This window comes from Nothoprocta perdicaria, unplaced genomic scaffold (assembly GCF_003342845.1).
Source record: "Nothoprocta perdicaria isolate Ctin4 unplaced genomic scaffold, notPer1 scaffold_413, whole genome shotgun sequence".
In the NCBI taxonomy this organism is placed as follows: domain Eukaryota; kingdom Metazoa; phylum Chordata; class Aves; order Tinamiformes; family Tinamidae; genus Nothoprocta; species Nothoprocta perdicaria.
This window is the reverse complement of record NW_020455659.1, coordinates 169,500-185,548: the sequence shown is the minus strand read 5'-3', so window position 1 is coordinate 185,548 and position 16,049 is coordinate 169,500. Positions and strand designations below refer to the sequence as shown.

The 16,049-nt window shown below is 56.1% G+C and overlaps 3 protein-coding genes and 1 long non-coding RNA gene across 5 annotated transcripts in view; 3 read left to right on the top strand and 1 right to left on the bottom strand.

Annotated features, from left to right (window-relative positions):
• LSM1 (LSM1 homolog, mRNA degradation associated) overlaps positions 1-1,139 on the top strand; it is a 2,376-nt gene extending 1,237 nt beyond the window's left edge. The window contains exon 4 of the mRNA XM_026045862.1: positions 659-1,139. Coding sequence (XP_025901647.1) covers positions 659-829 — 171 coding nt within the window. The 3' untranslated portion in view covers positions 830-1,139. The remainder of the gene's footprint in view (positions 1-658) is intronic.
• Positions 1,140-4,801: 3,662 nt separating this feature from the next.
• On the top strand, positions 4,802-7,655 carry STAR (steroidogenic acute regulatory protein). The gene is made up of 7 exons (XM_026045871.1): positions 4,802-4,889; positions 5,396-5,509; positions 5,662-5,789; positions 5,870-6,028; positions 6,656-6,840; positions 7,040-7,133; positions 7,213-7,655. The coding sequence occupies exons 1-7, from the start codon at positions 4,826-4,828 to the stop codon at positions 7,315-7,317; spliced, it is 849 nt and encodes a 282-aa protein (XP_025901656.1). The 5' UTR covers positions 4,802-4,825; the 3' UTR covers positions 7,318-7,655.
• Positions 7,656-7,700: 45 nt separating this feature from the next.
• Positions 7,701-16,043, bottom strand: ASH2L (ASH2 like, histone lysine methyltransferase complex subunit). Of its 2 annotated transcripts, XM_026045869.1 has the most exons (15): positions 16,023-16,043; positions 14,761-14,906; positions 13,885-13,973; positions 13,545-13,639; positions 13,155-13,250; positions 12,954-13,049; positions 12,631-12,706; positions 10,592-10,685; positions 10,188-10,405; positions 9,877-10,044; positions 9,315-9,508; positions 9,104-9,196; positions 8,808-8,906; positions 8,530-8,589; positions 7,701-8,148 (listed from the first exon to the last, which is right to left on the bottom strand). In XM_026045869.1, exons 3-15 carry the CDS (start codon positions 13,955-13,957, stop codon positions 8,041-8,043), a joined length of 1,470 nt encoding a protein of 489 aa, XP_025901654.1. In that variant the 5' UTR covers positions 13,958-13,973; positions 14,761-14,906; positions 16,023-16,043; the 3' UTR covers positions 7,701-8,040. The 2 variants fall into 2 exon arrangements, with proteins under 2 accessions (XP_025901654.1, XP_025901653.1); XM_026045868.1 differs by having other exon boundaries at positions 8,083-8,148; positions 8,530-8,906.
• LOC112952916 lies at positions 9,960-14,539 on the top strand. The gene is made up of 2 exons (XR_003250489.1): positions 9,960-10,010; positions 14,160-14,539. It is a non-coding gene; the product is annotated as an uncharacterized LOC112952916 (long non-coding RNA).
• Positions 16,044-16,049: the final 6 nt, after the last annotated feature.

Below are 16,049 nucleotides of genomic sequence, written 5' to 3'. Positions count from 1 at the left end.
CCATAGGGTCCCTATGGCCTCCATAGGGGCTATCAGGGTCCCTAGGAGCTGTAGGGGGCCCACAGGTATCATGAGTGGTTCCATAGGGTCCCTATAGCCTCCATAGGGGCTATCAGGGTCCCTAGGAGCTGTAGGGGGGGGCACAGGTATCATGGGTGGTTCCACAGGGCCCCTATGGCCTCTGTAGGGGCTATCAGGGGTCTATGGGGTCCCTAGGAGCTGTAGGGGGGTCCATAGGTGTCATGGGCAGCTCCATGGGACCCCTGTGGGCTCCATAGGAACTATCAGGTGTCTGTGGGGTCTATAGGGCCTATGGGGGGGGGTCCATAGGAGCTAATGAGGGGCCATTGGGTTCGTAGGTGCCATGGGTGGGGTCCACAGGATCCCTATGGCCGCCATAGGAACCGTAGGAGATCCGTGGGATTCATAGAAGATCCATGGGATCCATAGCAGTTATAGGAGACATAGGAGTCCATAGGAGCTATAGGAGGTCTGTAGGGTCCATAGGTGCCATAGGGGGATCCTATGGACTCCATAGAGGCCCTTATGATTGCTCAGASAACCTGTGGGAATGGGGCAAAACGTCAGGAGGGCCGCGGAGCGTCGGGAGCCGCGACGTTCCGGGCCGCAGCGTCCCCTCCGCGCGCGTCCCCGGCAGGACCTGGAGAAGGAGAGCGACACGCCGCTGCAGCAGGTCTCCATCGAGGAGATCCTGGAGGAGCAGCGGCTGGAGCAGCAGGCCAAGCTCGAGTCGGAGAAGCTCAAAGTGCAGGCGCTGAAGGAGCGCGGCCTCGCCGTGCCGCGCGCCGACACCCTCGACGAGTACTAGCCGCTCCGGATGGAACGCGGGCGGATCCGCACATCCCGGGGATACCGGCACGGTGAGGAGTGTCGCCGCGCGCGAGCGCCGCTGAGCCGATGCTTCGCGTTTCGCTTCGCGAGGGCCTCGCTACGGACGAGCGAATTGCGCCGTTGCCCTCGAAGGAACCGAATGCTCTGGCGAGAGTGAGATTTATGTTGTTCGGGAATCAAAGCCCCTTTTTGGTGTTTTTTTTTCCTTTTTTATTTCCTTTTCATATGTGACTCTGGGCGAGCGCTCATTCCGTGACCTGTAAATAAATCCTCAGTCTCCGCAGTGCCCCTTTTGCCCGGGATTTGCTGTTTTCTTGGGTTCCCTTCCTGCTGGAGAGCCCCCAGCGTGGGAATGGGGGAGGTTGGTGGAGCCCCAACATCTGGATGGAGCATCCCAACACCTGGACGGATGGACTAGGGCCCCCAGTGTGGGAATGTGGGGGTTTGGTGGAGCCCCCACCTCCTGGAACGGTGAAATAAAGTCGGCTTTATTTATTTATTTTGTTTTGTTTATTTTGTTTTGTTTATTTTGTTTTGTTTGTTTTGTTTTGTTTGTTTTGTTTTGTTTGTTTTGTTTGTTTTGTTTTGTTTGTTTTGTTTTGTTTGTTTTGTTTTGTTTGTTTTGTTTTGTTTTGTTTTGTTTTGTTTTGTTTTGTTTTGTTTTATTTTGTTTTATTTTATTTTCGGACCGGCTGCCCCACCATCCGGATGGGGAGCCCCAACATCTGGAGGGTGCCATAGAGCCCCCGCGTAGGGGGGCGGGGCTGGCGGGTGGCGCCAACAGCTGGCGGGGCGGGGCCTGGCCTGCTACGTCACTGGAGGGCGGGGCGGCGCCCCCTAGCGGCGGAGCGCGCCGCGAGGCTCCGCCCACGCGGTGACGCGACACGTGACGTCACGGCGGGGCGACGGGACCGTGGGGAGCGAGATGGAGACCGGGACCGGAACCGGAACCGTTCCGGGCCCCGACGTGGGGCTCGAGGCCGCCGAGGTCCCCCCCGTTCCGCCCGAGGTAGCGCCCGGCCCGAGCCCCGCTCCGGATCCCGCTCCGGATCCCGAGCCCCGCTCCGGATCCCGAGCTCCACTCCGGATCCCGCTCCCGGACCCCGAGCCCCGCTCCGGATCCCGAGCCCCGCTCCGGATCCCGCTCCCGGACCCCGAGCCCTGCTCCGAATCCCGAGCCCCGCTCCGGTTCCCGAGCCCCGCTCCGGATCCCGCTCCCGGACCCCGAGCCCCGCTCCGGATCCCGAGCCCCGCTCCGGATCCCGCTCCTGGTTCCCGAGCCCCGCTCCGAATCCCAAGCCTCACACCGGATCCCCGCTCCCTTCCCGGCCCCGTGTCCCTTTCCCGGCTCCTCATCCCGCTCCTGTTTCCCGCTCCTTTTGCTGCCCTCAGCTCCTTGTCCCGCTCCTCATTCCAGTCTCTTTTTCCCAATTCCCAGTCCCCTCCCCGGTTCMTTTTCCCCTCCCCATCCCAGGCCGGGACCCGGCTCCGAGCACCGGGATCTGCCTCGCCGTGAGCCCCGGGGGCCTCCGGGAGAAGCTCCCGGCTTCCCACCGGGAATTGGGCAGGGAATTCTGTTGGGATGCAGCAGCGAGGGCTGTTTCCCATTCCCGCTTCCATTCCCGTGCAGGCCCTTRGCCAACAGGCAGAGCTGGGAGCTCCGCGTTCCCCCCCGCCGCGGAAAGGGAGAGACCGGGAAAACTGGAGCTTTGGCTGGAGCGGGAGCCGGAGCGCCGGGTTCTCCTTATGGGAGCCAGGCAGAGCCCTGGGATGCGCTTGGCTCCCTCTTGAGCTCCGGGATTTCCTGAGCACGGGAGCGATGCCTTGGGAATTGCCATTCCCAAAGCCTGAAATCCAGCCTTTTTGCCCCGGGAAACTCCAAACACGGAGCCAACCCCCCCCCCACCCGCAGCCCCTACCGGGAGGGGATTCCAGGTGCCGGGAGGGGATTCCAGGAGSTGGTAACAGGGAACACCTGCACGGAACGGGCCTTTCCCGCCATTCCCGAGCGGCTCCCGCCGGTGCCATCAGGCACCTGCTGCCCTTGGCTCTCCTGCAAACTGCTCCCGGGATTTSCTGGGACATGTGTAGGGAGAAACGCCTGGAGGAGGCCAGGATGGGGACACGGAGCTGGGAAGGCGCATGGGAATAAGTAGCAGGAATAGGACATGGAGTGGGAATGGGGGACGGGCAGGGAGCCGCCTGTCCTGCAGCCCCTCCATGAGCTCCCTGKGGATGGGAAGCACCAGGAGACGGATGAGGAGCCCGTCGCATCCGCAGGAGCCTGGGGGCTGCGACACCGCCTGGATCGGGATCGGAATGGGCCTGGGCGGCCGCGTGCCTCGGAATGCCGACACGGAGCCATTATCCCTGGGGAAGGGCTGCTCCGTCCCCTATGGAACGAGGGGAGGCAGCCGGAGCAGGGACGGCGCCTGAACGCTCCCAGGAGCTCGCAGTCGGATCCGGCAGCATCCGCTGATTCCCACCTCTGTCCATCCATCCCCTGCAGCTGGAATTCCCCATCCTCCCGACATCCTGATCCGTTCAGAGCCCGGCATGGTGCTGCCAGCTCCCTGCTCGCGCTCCCGTCCGGATCGGCACCAGCTCCRGCTTCCCAGGCCGCACAGGACATGGACGACTGGGATGGAGGCGGGAGCGCCCGGCCGACGCTCCCGGCACYGGTAGGTTGAGCGGATCGCGTTTGGAAAGCGGGACACCGGGATGCGGGTCGGGCAGGGCCTCGGGCAGCACCGCRTCCCGCCGGCTCCGCTGCGGTGGAAGAGCCGGGATCCCGCGGGGCCGGAGCTGCCGTTATCTTATCGCGACCTCCGCGCTCCCTTTATCCGGAGCGGCCTTGGAGCGGGGCGTGTCCGGCCCCCCCGCGCCCGCCCCCCCCGGAGGGGCTCCCGTTTTGACGCTTTTTTGATGTTTTACACCCCGTTGGAYGGTCCTGCCGCCCTCCTCCTCCTCCCCGCTGCATCCCGGGATGCCGCTTCCTACGGGAACCGCGCGGCTGCTGCAGCCGGGAGATTTTTCCCTAAAAAAAACCAACCTGCCCCGGGATGCAGCAGCCCTTTCCCGTCCTCCTCATCCCATTGCATCCTCCACCTCGTTGGGACTTCCAGTGGGCTTCCCCGTTGTGAGGAGGACGGGARCGGGAGAGCGGCCGGGAGCGCTCCGAGCCCATCCAGGAGGCGCTCCGAGCTCTCTGGGAATGTGCTGAGCTCCTCCGGGATCGCTCCGAGCTCCGCGGGACCGGCTGCGGCCCCCCCGGCTCTTGCGCCAGCGGGAGGAAGGTCAGGGCGCGGGGCTGACGTCAAAGGCAGCGACCGGAGCGCGGGCGCTTCCCGCCCGGAGCGCGGCCGCAACCGGCACCGGGTCCTTGAGCCTTAGATAAGCGGATTCGGGGGGGGGAGCAGCAGGGGGCTGTTCCCATCCGGGGCTCTCCGGAGCGCTCCTGTCCTCCTAATTCCCCACGGAGGCTCCACGGCCGTTTCCTCCCTGAATTCATCCCGTTGGCTTTGGCCGCCGGAGCCGGTAGGGCTCCATGTCCAGCACYGTCCTCCAGGGACGCATCCTGGGAGCCCCTTGCCGAGCAGGCGGCTCCTTCCCTATCCTTGTTTTTGCTCCGGGTGCCCATTTGGGCCCCCCACTTTCGCCATGGAGCGCGGCCGGGGGGCTGGGAGCGCGGCCGGGGGGCCGGGAGCGCGGCCGGGGGCTCCGAGCGGATCCGAGCGCCGCTGGGGGCTCCGGGTGGCTCCGAGCGCACGTGCGGCCGCAGCTGCCGCGTGGCCTTGGCCCCGGCCCGGCCCGCCGTGAGTGACGGTCCTTATCGCGCCGCTGACGGGCCGGCATCCTTGGACGCTGCATTTAAGGCCGCGCGCACCCAGGGCAGCGGTGGAGGAGATTCCGGAGCGGCAACACCCGGAGCGGCAACACCCGGAGCAACAACCCCCGGAGCGACAGCGCCGACATGCTGCCCGCCACGTTCAAGCTGTGCGCCGGCATCTCCTACCGGCACCTGCGCAACATGACGGGTGAGGCTGCGCTCGGGGAGGCCGCGGCCTCCGGCAACCGGGCGGTTTTCCCGCCCCGGGGCAGTTTTCCAAAGGCTCCGTGTCYCCATTGGGCTCCCCGGTGGTTTCGTGGGGCGGCATCGGCGATGGTGCCGCAAACGGCCGAGCGCCGCTGCCTGGTCGGAGCCCTATGGGATCCGCCTGGAATAACATCCCGCCCGGCCGTCAGGACTCGGTGTCCGTGCGTGCCGTTTCCTCCGGCCTCTCCCGAGCTCCTTCCCCGTGTGCACGGAGAAGTCCGACGCTCCGTGGCTTTTGCATCCCCRTCCTCGTGCGCCATGGAGCCAAACGGGACTTTTAGAGACCCGGCTCTGTYCCGCAGCGGTTCGACAGCAAAACGGAGCGCGCGAGCGTGCAGGGGCTTCGGCGCAGGGCGAACGAGCGCTTTCGCTTCGGTGTTTGTTTATAACGTGAGCCGCGCTGCCGCGTGCGGCGCTCGGCCCCGCTCAGCGCCGCTCTCTCCGCAGGCCTCCGGAGACCGGCGGCCGTGGCCATCAGCCAGGAGCTGAGCAGACTGTCCGGCCGCGGCGCCGCTCCCGCCGCCTGGATCCACCACGTCCGCCGGAGAAGCTCCTTGCTCGGTGAGTTGGCCCGGGATCCCCTGGATGGGCAGAGCGTGGGAGATGAGCTTCATTCCAGGGAACCTTTGGGCCCGTTACGTGGTCCGGAGCAGGGTTATCCGGCCCCGCGGTCRCTGTTCTTAACCTCACGCTTTTTATCCCAACCCCTGCAGGCTCCAGGCTGGAGGAGAAGCCCCTCACCGAGCTGGAAATGTCCTACATCCAGCAAGGAGAGGAAGCCCTTCAGAAGTCGCTCGGCATCCTCGGCRACCAGGACGGCTGGAAGACGGAGACGGCGGCGGTAGGAGCTCCGCTTGCTGCAGGCTGGAGTTGTCCTGCCGGGAACACCGGCCGCGCTCATCCCCCCTTTCTTTTCTCCAGGATAACGGCGACAAAGTGCTGAGCAAGGTGCTCCCGGACGTGGGGAAGGTTTTCCGCCTCGAGGTGGTGGTGGAGCAGCCCCTGGACGCCGTGTACAGCGAGCTGGTGGACAACATGGAGCAGATGGGAGACTGGAACCCCAACGTGCAGGAGGTCAAGGTGGGAGACGCGCCTTCCCCGGGGGCTTTAACCCCTTCTTGCTTGGGGTGCCTTAACAAGGACCCAAGCCCCAACTGTGCCCACCGCTGCAGAGTTCGAGGGGACGCTTCTCCATCCATCCTGATCCTTTAGGATCGGAATTCTGGCTGCTCTCTTGGCTGTTTTCTTTTCARTGCTGGTAAAAAGCTCGTTTTGCAGCGATCGCTTTGCTCTGCCAGCACAAGCGAAGCTGGCAGACTCAGAGTTCCCTTCTCTGTAGGAAATGTGCGTGTATTTCACTGCAAAGCAACTGCAAAGCACTTAAGAAATAAGCACAAACTTAACTGTTATTTCTTTTAAAATAATTGAACAAGGTCCCAACGTGCAGGAAAGCATCTTGCTATTTCACAGCCTGTTCTTGAAACAAGGGCAACTTCAAGATAGTTTTTTCTTCAGCTATGAAAAGCTCGAGATGGGTATTTTGGGGTGAAACAACTGCTGTTGATGCCAAGAAAAAGTGTGCGTTCTTAGAGCAGGCGTGTGTATGGAATATGTGCTGGGACGTGCAGTGATCCAAGTGAAACAGATGGAAACCGCTTGGTTGCTCCTTCTCGCTCCAAGTTGCTGATGTGACTTCCATCCGTGCAGATCCTCCAGAAGATCGGGAAGGACACGGTGATCACCCACGAGAAAGCAGCCGCCTCCCCCGGGAACATCGTGGGGCCGCGGGACTTCGTCAGCGTCCGCTGCTCCAAGAGACGCGGCTCCACGTGCGTCCTGGCAGGAATGGCCACGCGCTTCGGAGCCATGCCCGAGCAGAAGGGCTTTATACGGTACCTTTTTGCTCTCCCTACGGTTTTTTTCCCCTTGTGAGGAAAGCGTTTGCCTAGAGAGGTGTATTGTTTTTCACACTCTTGTATTTACGTGCTAGCTCGGGAGCACAAAGTTGCTGTAACTGAGTTGCTGCCTTGGAGCAGCAGAATCAGTGTTTTACTGATGGGCTTGGTGCAAGCCGCACGTTTCTGCACACAGAGCAGAGAACGGCCCCACGTGCATGATCCTGCGCCCTGTGTCAGGAAACCCTTCCCAAACCAAGCTAACCTGGCTCCTCAGCATCGACCTGAAGGTAAGTCCTGCAGTTCAGCACCTGCCTCCATAACATCAACATTCCCCCAGCCTGGATTGACCCCTGTGCTGCTCTGCAGGGCTGGCTGCCCAAGACCATCATCAACCAGGTGCTCTCGCAGACCCAAGTGGACTTCGCCAACCACCTGCGCCAGCGCCTGGCCCGGGCGGGCGGCGCCTGCTGACGGCGGCGCCTTCCAGGGAACACGGACTAAAACATTAAAAGAGGGGTGTAAAGGTGGGTGGGGGGTGGCTCCTGCACCAACAGCCTTTATGTCAAGAAAGGGCTTTCAGTAATCGGGGTAATGGGGCCCTCGGTGCCTGCCCACGCTCGCTGCCCAAACACACAACTCTAAACGTTATTCCCAGAGCCACCTCTAACTTATTTTCCTGTACAGACTTGCATAAGTGTRTTTATTTATTCAGGCGTTTCTGGGCGGGGAAGAGGGGCTTCTGCTTAGACAGGGATGCAGGAAGGCTTTGCCCACAGCTCTTGCTTTTCCCCAGTATAATTCTTTTTTTTTTGGTGAAAAATCACAAAATTGTATCAGGTTTTCAAGAAAAGCTTTTTATTGGTAACTGGCTTCCAGTTTAATAAAAAATACAGTTCCGGGCTTTGCCCGTGCTCAGTCTTGCTGCCACACAGTCCTTGGGGTGGAGGCTGTTTCCAAAGGCGTTCAGCTGCAGCCTGCTCTGCACACGCTGTTGCCAACCCAGCACAACTGGGAACTTCATCTCAACACAACCAGTTGCTTCTTCAGGAGCTGAGACGCCACAAGCTGCCCACAGCACAGGCCAGAGGTGCGGCTGTTGCCTCCGGTGTGGCTGTAGCCATGAGGCCACCCCCGCCTCGGAACAGTCGCCGAGCCTAAAAGCCCCTCAAGCCGGGGGCGCGGGGGGTCCCCCCTTTAGGGCTCCCAGGGYGGGCTGCGGCGGCCGTCCACCTCCGTCTCCACGTGGTACAGGACGTCGGCCAGCGTGTGCTCCACCACGGCGCCCCAGCCCATGTCGCTCATCTGCAAAGGGGCCACACTCAGTTAGTCCTGAGCGGCACAGCAGCGAGGAGGGGGGAAAAAGAGGGGAATTACCTCACCAGCACTGTGGGCTGCACAGGGATTCCTTAAACAGCCAATTACCTCTCCAAGGAGTGCAGCTATTTCCCCCACTAGATGTTTTTGGGAAGAGGATTTTATTTAAGGCTAACAGCATCCTGTCTAAACGCATTATCTTCTGAAACGAGACAGGCTGTAGGTTTAACATCTTAACCAGCTCGTGCTGTTCAGAAACACGTCCCTTCCTTTAGAGGGCTCCAGGGCAACCCAGCTCCCATTTCTGCACCCCGACCTGGGTCACATTAAGTGSCTGTCAGTGCCAAGCAGAGCGGGGTTGTCACTTACGGGGCGGTAGGTGATGTCTCTGGGAGGATACTTGAAATATGGTCCAAAATTGATGGAAACCTGCAAAAGACACGTTTGGCAGTAGCTGGAGAACAAGGAAAAATAGTACTAGCTGGTACAAAAGCACATGAACGAACGCTGATGAAGTTCAGCCACGCAGGCCTAGCAGCAAAGTCRTGAATGAAAGAAGCAGCCTCCCCTYGAGGCAACCCCCTTTTAAACGTGGGAATTCCTAATTTAAGAGACACTCCTAAGCCCAAGTGCAGCGTGATACCTACCGTGCAGCCTTTGTATAGAGAAATAGCRGGAAAATAAACTCCCTCAAAAATGTCCTTAAAGGCAACGCCTTGGCTGACACCGTTTTTGAAGAAGATTATCTGAAAAAGGAAAACTGATCATTAGCGGGTCCTCATCAACCTCTAKATGTACCTCATCTTTAGGGCATGTTTATAGGTATCCCCCCTCCTATGGCAAATCTTTATGGGGCAGTAATAAATTGCCCAGTGYGATGCTTGCATCAAGGCACTGGTTTTTCCGAGCACATTCCCGGGCTGCCTCCCACCACGTCACTCACTTGGCTCCCGGGCGCYTGTTTCAGGCTCTTCTCTGCTTTGTCCACAAAATCTTTCTCCTCAAAGTACAAGTAGCTTTTGAACTTGATCAGAGCCTGGAAGGTGGGAAACAACCTCTTCAGAAACACGGCGCTCGGATGCAGGCAACAGGCAAGGGGGAGGCTACAAGAAGCTGTTTTCCACTAGCCCACACTTCCAAGCTGCACCTCTTACCTTATCTTTGTAGGTATCGGGCAGTGATTTAGCAGTCTCGGTGTCTTCYGGAAGACTGATGTAAAATCCCAGGATATCCCCCTGTCCGTAGCCGGCYGAATAGTGTTTCCCTATTGACTGGTGAAACTTGGTTCCCTTTTTGCTGCGCCAGGAGTAACTGAACTTGTCGTATCCCAGCGGAGCCTGGAGATTCCCTACAGAAACGGGCATTTCTCAGGGAATGTGCCACAGTGGAACGGGAACGGCGCTAAACAGAGCARTGCGCCCCAGTTCAAGTTTGTTTGTTTGGTTTTCTTTCTCGGTGGTTGCAAAACTCTCAGTTTGGAAACACTCTCAGCACAAAGACCTTGACTAATGCGATAAGCAAGGCCAGGCAGGCAGYGGCTCAAGGGATGCGCCAGCACTGCAGCACCTGCTGAAAACTTTCCACACGCTAAAGGGGTGGAAAAAYGAGCGCAGCGGCTATTACTTACTCTCCTGAGGTCCAAATTACCCAAAGGGGGAGAAAAATAATCTGCAGGAATCAGGAATGGCTGCTGCTGAGCACTTGGGATTTATTTACCTAGTGGCTGGGACCAGCCCAGCCGGGCAGCRGTGTCCGGCGGCATCTCGTCCATGGATATTTCGAAGTACCAGGCGCCCTTGCGCACGCCGTGCGACGCCCGCACCATGGAATAGCCCTTCTCGCCGACCACGGTGAGCCGGTCGTCGGAGATCTTCAGCTGGGGGGCTGCGGGAGAGGAGAGGGCGCCGAGCGGCGCTGGGGACCGCGTGGGGAGCAGAGAGCCTCTGCAGAGGGGGTCACTCCTGCCTCTGACAGCAATTGCGCTTGAAACGTGAATTGGACGCGCACACGGCCAGCAAATTTGGTACCTCGGTCGTGCAGCGCCAGCAGGACCCGCTCGTACARGCAGGCTCTGTAGAGATCCCCAGGGATGGGCTTCCCGGCCCAACAGTCCAGCTCCAGCTTCTCGGGGTCAGGCGCRTGCGGGTCGGGCTCGGCCAGGATGTATCGGTACCCGTCCTTATTGAAGGGGTGCTCCAAGGGGTAGCCGTGCGGAGGCAGCCGCTGYGCCGAGAACAGCGGGTCGCTGGGTGGGAAACACAAGGACAAGMGCTTGGCCTCTCCTGGAGGCCAAGGAAGGGCCTGGGGAGCAAGTTCAAGCTCTGAACTTGCCGCACAACAGGCGCAAAGGCTTTTATGGATGTCAAGTTGTACCGGACAGGGTGCTGGCGCCCGTCACYGCGCCGCTGCGCCGGCTTTCTCAGCTCTTTACCTTCTGGTTTTCTTGGCTGTTCCCGTCGTGCCGCCGTCCTGCTGCTTGCGTTTCGCTCCCCTGCCTTTCCCGCTGCCTCCTGCGGCGATTCCCCCTTGAAACAGAGGGCACAGGTCTTACAAAACCGGCGAYGGGAGAGCGCCCGGGAGCAGGGAATCTCCACAGAAAGGGGCAGACGCGGCCCCGTTGACATCAGCTCGTCAGCTCACGCGCACGCTGAGCTCTGGAACGCTTCATACAAAGCCCAGCAAAGCCTACAGCTTCTCTGCACTTTCTCAAACGTTGCTGTTTCTGAGTTAAGTGAGAGTGGGCAACTCAATGAGCTCAACTCAGGCTTTTAGGGGAAGAATTGGGGCTCTCTGCTCTCTCTCATCGGGTGATTACAAGGAGCAGCGTTTGGAGCGGGGCTGAAAGCCCCACCGGTGGCTTCCGTGGAGATTCCAGGCTCGCAGGTCCAYGTTTGCACTACACAAGATCTGGTTTTGAGCCCCGCAACGCCCGCTTTGCTGGGGAGGCACTCGGACCCCAGCACCTGCGTTAGCAATAAGCACTTGGGGTTAATCCAGAAAATAAAATCTCTCTCAGATGGGAAAAAAACGGGAAGCAATAGAGGTGTTTCTCCTCAGCACTGCCCCCCAATTACTGTCATTTGAGGAACGAAGAGCACAATACTTGGCGTTACAGCCCCCAGTTTTCCCTTGTGGACAAACAGGACAGGCTATATTGCAAATGAGAGCAAAACTCATACCAGCCATTCTGGGTTTTTTTCTAAATATCTCAAAAAGCCAAATGCTGGAATGAATAAACAATTCCACGGAGGAATATACTGCAGATAAACACCTTTATGCACTGCAGACTAGGGTGTAACTAGGAATATAGCAGGTCTTTAAATTATCAGCATTCCTCTTGCAGTGTAAGGGGTTCGGACCTTGGAAGGAGGATCATATTCTGCACCAACGTGACCATCTGAACCATATTTGCTAGTTTTGGCACCGACAAAAGTTCAGATTCTCCTGCTTTTTTTTGTCATTTATGTATCTAATTGATCGGGATATCACAGGAGTTTGCAGATTCAGACCRCTTATTTAGGCATTGGGATTCAGAGCTACTTGGAGACTACAATAAGCTCAGGTTAAATCCTAAAGGTAAAACCAAACTTAACTGAGAACAAAACTTTAATCCGGTCAGGTGAGGCAGAATATGATAAATCAAAAGCTTCCAATGGCTAAACTTTAACACAAAAGCACAATTTCTTTATTTTTTTTTAAGTATTACCGGAATCAAGACAGGACACACTTTTGATTTTTAATTGGGTTTAGCTTCTAAGACAATTAGGCAAAAAAAGCTTTCCAAACCACAATAATACTTAAGTTTTAGAAGCTGAAAGGCAAATATTCACCTCCCAAAGAGGCTCCACCTGTAAGAACAGAAGTGGCACCATGTATTTGCCAAACTAATTTGAGAAAAAACAACCATAATATATAAGTATTATTACTTATAATTAAGTATATTACTTATAAGTAATGGAATAATCCTGTGTACAAAGAAGATAGTTTGCACTACTAGCTTGGTACAAGAATTTTCATCAGCAAAATTCTTAATCACAACTCTTGCTTCGCAAAAGGGAATAACAGTAAAATGCAAGCAGTAATTTTAGGGCAGTTTGTTGTATTTAATTTCTACAATCCCTTTCAAATCTCAGCGTGAGGAATAAAAGAAATTTGGGTACATTAATTAAAAATATTGTGGAAGAAAGCTGAAGAGCTCAGCTTTCTTACATGCATCGCCTTGGACTGGCCACCAAAAAGAATTAAGCTGAACATCTGCAATAAGATAGATAATCTTTCTCTATGGAAAAAGGAAGGCCAGGTGGGCTCAGCGTGTGTTTGAATATAASGATAAATTTATTAGGTGAATTGTGCTTATTAACTGTAGGATTTCAACTGAAGAAACTGCACAGGGTGCCCAGGAATAACACTGAGAAAATGCAGATTAGTTCCAAATTATTAAAAAAAAGAAAGGCTAATTAAAGCACTTGCCATTTAGGTTTCCACTCGTGGACACAGCGTTGTTCTGCTTCTGGTTATCATAGGCTGGCCCAATATTGGCGAGATCCTGAGACGCGGGGGGACAAAGACACAGCCTCAGCCAAGCCCTCTGCTCCAAGCCCACACACGAACCATTTCCCCAGGGAGGGCTTCCAGGGGCTGCAGTGTCCCAAGACATCCCAGGGCACAACACAGGGCTCTATCTTGGTTAATTCGATGCTTTGGGGGGTGTAAAAACCACCAAAATGCAAGGCAAAAAGCACCCTCCCTGCCAGATCCCTCAATGCACTTTCCTTGCATTTCTAAGTACATACTTGGTCTAGAAGTCCAAACTTTGGGTAATCCTCTTCTGGGTCTTTACTCCCTGGGTCTGGATGTTCTTTCACCAAGAACACATCTCTCTCTTTACACTGCGGCAGGGGAGTTCAAGTCACACGGCAGAACTTTTCTTTAGAAAAGTTATGTTTCTTTACAAAAAAAAATGGCTCAAACGCGGCTCAAATGTAATTACTTACCATTGTTTTGACAATATTATTAGGCCAAGTCATCTTGCCAGGTCTCTGTCTTGTTGTCATGCACTCCCAATATTTATCGATGAAAGGGATAATATCCTGTTTWAAAAAAAAAWTCTAATCAAATCAAGGCTGATCCCAGGTSGGTCCTGGGATCAGGTACAAAGCAACTTTGGTCACCAGGGCTTTCACACGGAGTTGTCCCATCATTTTAATGCATATTTTTTGCATTGCATTTTAATGCATTGCATTTTGCATGCATTTTAATGCATGTTTAATGCATTTTAATGCTGGCAACTCAAAGTCACGCTGCACTGCCAATATTTGCTCGGTGTTGCTCTTTAGGGAAATCAGAACTTCGTTTAATCTTGACCAATGTCAAAACAGCCCTACCTTATCTTTGGAGAACATAGTTTTTGGGTGCTCGTCCTGTGTCCTTGACTGCCACGTTAAGTTGGCCAGAGCACTAAGGCACATTTCCTTGAGATCTTAAAAACAAAAATACATCAAAGCTTGAGGTACACTCTTTAGGGGGAGGATGAAACGCACTCAGACGCTTCCCATCTAAGGAAGCTCACAGCAAAACAGCAGTACATTTTTACAAAAAGTYTGTCACAAATCGGTCCTTTTTGCCAAGCTTCAGCAGACCCTCCCGGAGATGTTAGACAAAATGGAAAGGAAGCCTCTGGGATTATTTTGCACAGACGTTCAATGAGTCGGTTTTTGCACTTACTTGCTTGTTTTCTTAAGAAATAGGTGTTCCCACTATGGTGGCAAACGTTGCAATGGAAGCTGTAGTTGGTCATGAAGGGCAGACAGGATCTGGAAAAGAGCAAACCGCATTGTAGGCGCTCTGACATGTGGATTTCCTATTGAATCCTGGAAGAAATGGATTCTTCTCCCTGCTCCCAGTCAAAAACAATCAAGTCCCATGATATTTCCTGCAATTTTCCTTTATGCTCTTGGCATAAACCTAATTAAGTTTTTTTTTCCCCCTTTTTCTTTCAGGTAAGTCCTGAAATGCATTTAATGAGAGACTCTGAGAGCAGCCGAGCCGGTTGGCTTCTGCACAGCCCTCCGACGCCCATACCAAGACTTTTTATTGGACCTTCCAAGGAAACGTAAATATTTCCTGCTGTGTTTGGTAAAATTTATTATTATTTGCATAGCATGCTAGTTTCCACAGCGGGAATTCCCAAGGACAAGGACCCTGCCCTTGTAAACGCTCCGATTTTGCTCACACAAACCCACCCTAAGTTCAGCATCTGTTTTAGCAGGCAGCAACGCTTCAGATCTTGGAAGAAACTCCCAAACGGGCTCTTTCATGAAGGACTTTCTTTGCTGCACAACTAAAGACCAAACCCTAACTAACTTGGAGGTGTTAGTTAAGATTAAGTTAGTTAAGTTAAACGGAAGGTTAACTTGGTGCATATAACGTTGTGGTTGCACCGGTCAAGGACGCTACTGATGCCACGAGTTTCGTTTTCCCCGGGTTTAAGCAATTCCCTCAGCTGGTCTTAATTAGCCTCGACCTACAGGTTTATTCTCAAGCAAACGGGGGCCACGAACACTCAGAACCACTYGAGTTTCACGGGCAGCGCTTACATACGTGGTGTCAATGCCAAACGTGTCGGCCGTGAACCACTTGGTGCAAATGCCGCATTGCAGCTCGATCTCTCCAAGCTGACGGCCGTTCTCCTCGTCCACCGAGCCTGCCTGAGCGTCCAAGGCTTCGGAATTGTCCCCGGCACCTTCCTACGACCAGAGCAGGAAGAGAGGAAGCCTACGTGGAGAGGCTACGTGGAGAGGCTTCGATAGGGACCGGGAAAGGGGGGTCCCGTCAGGTCGGCTCGCGTGGTCCCACTGTGAGCAAATCTGAACTAATTTATTGATTTTGTTGGGACTAGGTGGAGGTAAAGGGGCATCAAYGGTAACAAGTGGCTCTTCAAATGTTAAATTTGAGGCCAGCAAGGTGTAAACTCCTGGCTGCACTCATGGGAGTGTGTTCCTTGGATTTTTATTTTCTGAATAAACAACTTTTGGATACTGGTAGGAAGCTGAAGTGTGTATAAACACCCTGTCTTTACTTGGAAAATTGGTGACATTTATCAGCTCCAAGACYCCTAACACGCTGGGCTGTCAGACAGCAGCTTTTATTCAGAAGATAAAACGCCTYTATTCAACCAAGCGACAGGTTTTCCCCTCGCCTGCGCCGTAAGCTGCTGCAGCGGCTGCTGCCGCGCTCCAAAACACGAAGCCTTTGGGGCAGCGCGGTGAGAAAAATAAAGAATAAGGGCAGGAGGTGGCGCCGGGAAGGGCGGAGAGCCCGGCCGGGAATAAGTGATACCCGCAGGCACCGACCCGCGGGGGACAGGCGGCATCCGAGTGCCATGGTCCCATGCAGGGGGCCTGGAGCCCCCCTGCCAGTGCTGGGGGAACCTACCAGGGGGTCCCAGAGCCCCCCGGTGCTGGAGGGACCTACCAGGGGGTCCTGGAACCCCCCGGGTGCTGGGGGAACCTACCAGGGGGTCCTGGAGCTCCCCCAGTGCTGGGGGAACCTACCAGGGGGGTCCCGGAGCCCCCCGGTGCTGGGGGAACCTACCAGGGGGGTCCTGGAGCCCCCCTGGTGCTGGGGGAACCTACCAGGGGNGGTGCTGGGGGAACCTACCAGGGGGTCCTCCTGGAGCCCCCCGGTGCTGGGGGAACCTACCAGGGGGTCCTGGAGCCCCCCGGTGCTGGGGGAACCTACCAGGGGGGTCCCGGAGCCCCCCGGTGCTGGGGGAACCTACCAGGGGGGTCCCGGAGCCCCCCCCCGGTGCTGGGGGAACCTACCAGGGGGTCCCAGAGCCCCCCGGTGCTGGGGGAACCTACCAGGGGGTCCTTGCCGTTGGCAGAGTC